Source organism: Ischnura elegans, chromosome 1, assembly GCF_921293095.1.
Source record: "Ischnura elegans chromosome 1, ioIscEleg1.1, whole genome shotgun sequence".
Lineage (NCBI taxonomy): Eukaryota > Metazoa > Arthropoda > Insecta > Odonata > Coenagrionidae > Ischnura > Ischnura elegans.
This window is the reverse complement of record NC_060246.1, coordinates 102,365,598-102,372,234: the sequence shown is the minus strand read 5'-3', so window position 1 is coordinate 102,372,234 and position 6,637 is coordinate 102,365,598. Positions and strand designations below refer to the sequence as shown.

Sequence of the window (6,637 nt, the reverse complement as noted above, 5' to 3'; positions counted from 1 at the left end):
GCCCGCGGGCATTATTAACCCAACTTTTGCCTGCAACAAAACGGCTGCCAGCTAGCTAGCTGGCTGCTACATCACCCCATCCCCACCTCCGGCTCGCCCTGCCCTCGCTTTCCCCCTTCCCTACCCTCTCTCTCTCTCTCATTGCGCCTCGGGGCACCCTCGCTGAGCCCTTTCCCCCACCCTTCCCCCCTCCTCCCCCACCCGCCCATCCCCTCCGCTCCCCTCCCCTCACCCCCTCCCAGCGCCCCGCACACATCTCCTGCGGCTAGCGCCTGCCTGCCTCTCGGCCCACCTCCCAACGCTGCCTCAGTCTGAAGGCGGTCGAGCTCACGTTCGTGTCTGCTGCCTTCAATCTCTCCTCTCTCCCGACTGCCGAAGCTGCGATCCTAGCAGAACCACGAGGGGTAGCGACGCGCACCGTAGGGGCTTTGCGTTTCCGGGCGACCGAATCTCCGGGCTGAGAGGACCCGGTAAAAGGCCCGAGGAGCTAGATTCTTTCAAGGATTCCACAGGCGATACCAGAAGACCTCTGGGTCGAGCCTCCGTCGTGAAGATTATTCTGTGCTTGTTACCAACGTGTTTACATGAGTGCCATCGCCGGTATATCCTAAGACTCTGGTTAAAGTGACGAGTTTTTCAGTCGATTGCCGCGGGTTGTGTGACATTCCGGAGTCTGCAGTTTTAATGTGTACCGGGACAGTGTGAAGTGACTCCGTGGAACGTTAATTTTTGCGTGAGGACTAACATTTTACGGTAAATATTAATGGCATAGGTACGTTTGCAGGCCTTTATAAGTTAATCAGTGATTATGTTCATACCAGCCGGGTAGCGGGGAGGGAATTTTTGGAGAAGACGACTGGAAAATCATTGGAACACGTGTTACTCGTATGTTTTTCGTGGATAATTATACCATCAACCATTTGTATGGGATTGGATCAACTACGGAGGACTGACATATTAATTGGAGCAAAAAGTTCGGTAGAATTTATTTCTTATGACAGTGGCCCGTGAGTTGTGAAACCTTCGGAAAGAAGTTGATGTTACCTTAACAAAGAGACTATTTCAGGTCCTTATTGACATTTCAGCGTCACAGGTGACTTTTTTCTGCCACTACAAGTTTGGACTGTGCGATCATAGTCCCATCCAAAAAACTTGGTAATTTCAGGAACTGTTTTCGGTTTTCCAAACTCGGAGAACCATCGTAGACAAATCCGGAAGCCTGACCTAGTGACAGAGGATATTTCCAACAAGACTTGATACATCGCCCGTAGGCTTTCCCAAAGGGTTTTCCCAGTGCGAAGAAATCGCCGGAGAGTCCGAGGACCAACATCAGCAGGTCGACCCTTCGCGGGAGTCGTGAGAAAAGGGTCGTGCGGGGGGCGCGTGGATTTTCGGGTCTGCGGTTAGGGTCGCGACGGCGAGGGTGGCTACCCGGGTGGAGTACCGCGGCGAGGACGCGGGCGGCGTGGAGGGAGGCGGCGGGGGCGGAGGCGCGGAGGAGGGAGGCGGTGACGGGAGGCTGAGGACCCGAAGCCCCGCGACGGCGGCCGAAAGCGGCGCGGCCCTCTGGGCCCGCCTCCGAGATGCCGGCGCCGCCGCCGCCGCTGCCGCCACCCCGCTGTGCCTAGCACCCCACGTCCCGCCGCACACCACGGCTGCCTCCAAGATGTTCCCGCACGGGGCGCCGAGGTCCTGCCCGCCGGCGCCCCGCTCCTCGTCCCGCGGGGAGAAGAGGAAGAGCTCGCACCCGTCGTCCGTGTCGCCAAACATCCCGCTCGACGCCACCACCATCCACACCAAAAGGTAAGAATATCGCCTCTCTTTCAAACCCCGTGGGTGAAATAACAATTGCCACTCCCGCTCTCCTAGTAAAGCAAGGTCGTAGCCGGCGGAGTGGTCTATGCATTGTTAAGGCTCGCCGAATCATTTGACATGTGCATACTTCTTAAAGTACGACTCCTACAACTTTACCTCCAAAAAAATATGACCCATACCCCCCTCTAGGAAAATGTCCGCTAGGCACGTCCTTGTAAGGAAACTGAAGTGAAGAATCTATGAGCGATAAGAAGATGTTCGACCCCAATCATCTCTTGTTTACTGATCCATCCAAAAAGCGAATAGAGTTACATTATCGGAACATGCGAAAGACATCCGAATCCACTATGAAAATCATCTCCATGAACTGATCATGTATCCAATGTTTTTTTTTCGAAAAAAAAAAATACTTTAATTGACCGGTATCTTCTATGCTAAACCTCTTTATAGTTAATACTTTTTGACAATGACATTGGTTGGTGGTTCAAATATTGTTAGTCCTCCCACGTCTCCGCCCGACAATTAAGTGACGCGGCGCTGAAATAGTCCAGTTGATACTGTGAGTTATTTTCAGATAGCTGGTTTGATTTAAAAAAATAATCAGCCCTGTTTTTCAGAATCTTTATTACCTAATAAATAGTGACGCTTCTACGATACAAGCATCTTTTTTATGCTTTATTTTCAATGAAAACTTAAATATTTTGGCTTTAAGTTTGATATCATATCCAATTGTTTTTAAAATTTACAACGTAATGCTCCCAATACATAATAATTGAAAATTAAAATTTGTTTAGAATGACGTTGGGTTCATATCCAAGGTGCCAATTATTGATGACATATGGATCCAAGTGGTGCTGAGTGAAGAATCAATGGGCAATAAAAAGATATTCTACCCCAATCACCTTTTGCTTTGTGATACATACAAAGGGCTCATTGGATTACATTATCGGAAGCTAACAAGAGAAAGTCCACGAATTATTATTAGTAACACAATGTGGTTTACGTCAGATACGAAAGACCTATTATTTTCACGTTTTCTATATTTATTTATGATAATTCCACGGCGTATTTTCATCCCACTGTATTCTCGCGAGAACTTAGTTATGCTTAAGCGATAAAACTTGTTCTTCAAGACAACAATTTGTCAATTATTGCATTAAGATACTTATCCATATTGGCACCAAGATTATGTAGTCAATTTTTTATCATGTAGCTCATATTACGACACAATCATCACCGAATTCATGGAAAAATTCTTTTCACGCGAATTAAGAACAAATATGCCGTAGATCATGCTGGAAAAAGTAATACTTTTGGTAATGGCGAGAGTACCAGCTATGCATATGATTGCTATTCAGCGTTAATATAGAAGTTGAATATATATTTACCTACTATAGCACATATTTTTTCCCTATGATCGAATTTTCCAGAAGTAAAGATTTTTCCTATATCTTAGAATTGAAGTTCACTTTGCTGCGGAAAGTAAACAGTTGAGGAAAATAACTTGACATTGGACACCATTGTTTTGATCTGGTAGCGTAATGTAAAAATCTCCAAAATATACCCAAAAATACAATTCAAACGGAACTTTGGCTTCCACTACTAACGATTTTATCGAATAAAACCTTTTTACACAGAAAATATCGATTTCCGAGCATTAATTTTTTGATATTCCATTATAACCACCAATTCAACTGGAAAACCTCCCCTTCATTCGCAAAAGAAAAAATTTGCTCGCAGAAGGGGTACCCTGAGGTACCCTATGATGTCCTCATCTACGAAAATAAAACCCATATTTTGAATGACAAGTAAAAGGTCAACCAGTTCTTGAATATTCTCCGCGAGCTAGGAGACTAATTCCGATGGAAATTCTCAGCATTATTCTCATCTATCCATTTCGCCGATATCTTCCGAAGGAGACAAGAAACGAGCTTCCAGCAGCGCCAATTTGCGTCGTCCGTTATCATAGATCCCGCGCCTGGGATAGGTCCTGGGTCCGCGACAACTTCGACGCTGAGCGCGTCGTGGAAGTAAATATCTGCAATCGAGGAATCTCCATCTGGTTCCACATTACACGGCTGCGAGCTGCCGTTAGTGTGTGTGACATACGATCACAAGGGCTCCAGAAATCATGAAATGAGTGTTTGAGGGAAGTTAATCCAGCGAGAAACAGATACTTAAGTTGCTTAACTCTCATGGATCAGCGTCCAGACCTTTTCAACTTATTGACTCTTTCGGTACATCCGGGAAACACTTTACTATATCTCTTTTAAAAAATGAATAGTTTATTTTGCTACGATGATCTCTTTTGTATTGATGAAACCGTAGCTTTAGTAATAGCTTTAGTAATTTAGGAGACGGGGCACCTCCAAATTTCTACCTAAAAAATTAATCCCCATTAAGAAAACTCCGCTCAGTTAATTCTCCTTAACTGCTTCCCTATTTCCCATAATTCTAATCGACTGAAGCCGTTACTCCCTCCTCAATCCTTCCTTCCATCCTCAGTTTCTTCTTCTCTTTGTATTAACAAGTAGTTCCCGTGCCTCGAACACAAAAAATTACCGCTCTTTTTACTCTTTGCTAATTGCAACTTTTCTATCATCCTTCATTGTACCTTGTACGTCGGTAGCGATTTATTGCGGTTGCATTACAGTAAAAGTATTTTCTCTATACAAGGCATATTAAGGTTCAATTTTTAATACCGGGGGTGGAGCAACTCCAAAAACGTACATATACAGCACCAAGCATTGGAAAGATTTTGAGATGAAATTGTCGATAAAGAATCGTGACCTCTGACGAATTATATTTTAATGGTAATATAATTGATTATGAACATGCATGTGGAATAACGGGCTTTGTCCGAAGTGGAGAATAAATTCGAAGCAGTACCCTACCCAATAATCTAATGGTATTATGGTATAATGTGAGATAGCCAGAAAAGATTTACAACAGTGACATTTAACAGGGTCATTCTATCTTAATAACTGGCGATTGCTAATTCATAGTTATTTCTAGTCATGATAAAAAAATAATAAGTGATATCTATAAAATGATCAAGAGAATAAACCCCTTTATTTCAACTGTCGTACCTCAATATAATAAGATGTCGATCAAAAACCCATTTTGGATCTGGGATCATTAAAACACACAAAGTTCACTTCAGAAACCCTCTAACATCATCATTGATCCTCATTCCTTGATTAACCCACCTTTCCCATTAAAACTGTGCATAAAGATATTACTAACTTAAATTCAGTAATGGGAAATAACATAATGACCTCTAATTCTGCGGACAATGCCATTGGTGCTGGGCATAGCGTGCAGGGCGTTTGGGCAGCGCAATAAACACAACAGGGGGACTAAAGAGTACGCAATACTGACGGAAATATCTACCGGAAATCGTCGTACTCGTCGAACGGTCAAGCAACCCGACACCTATTGTGCTTGCATGGAATACTCAGATAGGCATCGATATGACGTAAAGCCCAAGTGACATCCATACAGTCGATGAAGAATGGGGAGTTGTAGCATAAAAAAGCTATTGGTGAGGTGACCACGATCGCCTGACGATTGCTTCTACTATCCTCAAGGTTTCACCTCTGAAACACTTATCATCAGCACCACTCCCTATTCTTTCATTAAACCATCCCTTGCACGGAAATTTTCATCATCATCATTAGTCAACAATCCTAAGATTGGTTTGACGCAGCTCTCCATTTCTCTCTCCTATCCGCTTATCTCTTCATAGCTACATATTTATTCTCTTTTACATCCTTTATAACTTGTCCTATGTAACTCATTCGGGGCCGTCCCTTGCCCTTTTTCCCTTCCACTTGTCCTTCTACGATTGTCTTCATCAGACCATCGTACCTCAAAGTGTGGCCAACTAAGTTGTCCCTTCTTCTGCTTAATGTTTTTAGGAGGCTTCTCTTTTCTCCTACTCTCCTTAGCACTTCCTGGTTACTCACACGGTCAATCCATTTTATCTTCATCATTCTTCGGTAGAACCACATTTCGAATGCTTCCACTCTTGACTTCTCTGCTGCTGTCAACGTCCAAGCCTCGCTTCCATAGAGAAACACTCCATATATAGCATCTGATGAATTGTTTCCTTACTTCTATGCTGGTATTTTCAGCTGTAAGAAGATTCTTATTTTTGTAGAAAGCTACGGTATGTTAAATAAAAATTACATTTAGTAAACATAAATAAAGTTGATTTTTTATTATAGCAGCAAGTAAGAACTTCTGTATTCTTTCTGTCGCTCCCAAATGTAATAATAACTCGAGCAGAGATCAATTTAGACTTTGGTGGCATGAGTTTTAAAATCTCAACCGGAAGCCCAACCTTTCCAGTTCATATACCACTAGTTACTAGCCTCTGCATTATGAGGCAAAGAAAACTGAGTGACCGTCAAGAGCGGTAAATTGACAGAAAAATCGAGCGTGAATTAATCGGACTTGTCGAACGGCCGAGGCATGCTACTGCACATGTACACCTATTGTGCCACAAATTGGCAGCGAGATGATGAACGAGGGGTATACCAGTGTGGACATCGAGACAACTGATGAACGACGGGGATTCGTAAAATGCCGCGTAGCGTAGAGCGAGATACTCCTTCTATGACTAGTGAAACCCTCAAGCGCCATCATCAAAATACACCCCAACCTTTCATTCACACACCTGTGGCAAGAAAACTGGGTGCACAATGATAAAAATATAAAAATGTAAATAGCTGTTGGATTATTTTTTTCTATAACAATAATGATTGATAGCAACATCCTCATTTTTTAGCTCAATTTTACCTTAATGTAATCATTTTAC

At 43.4% G+C, this 6,637-nt stretch overlaps 1 protein-coding gene across 1 annotated transcript in view; it reads left to right on the top strand.

Annotated features, from left to right (window-relative positions):
- The first annotated feature begins 311 nt into the window (after window positions 1-311).
- LOC124167328 overlaps window positions 312-6,637 on the top strand; it is a 356,503-nt gene continuing 350,177 nt past the window's right edge. Inside the window, exon 1 of the mRNA XM_046545316.1 lies at window positions 312-1,803. Within this exon, the coding sequence (XP_046401272.1) occupies window positions 1,667-1,803 (137 nt within the window). The 5' untranslated portion in view covers window positions 312-1,666. The remainder of the gene's footprint in view (window positions 1,804-6,637) is intronic.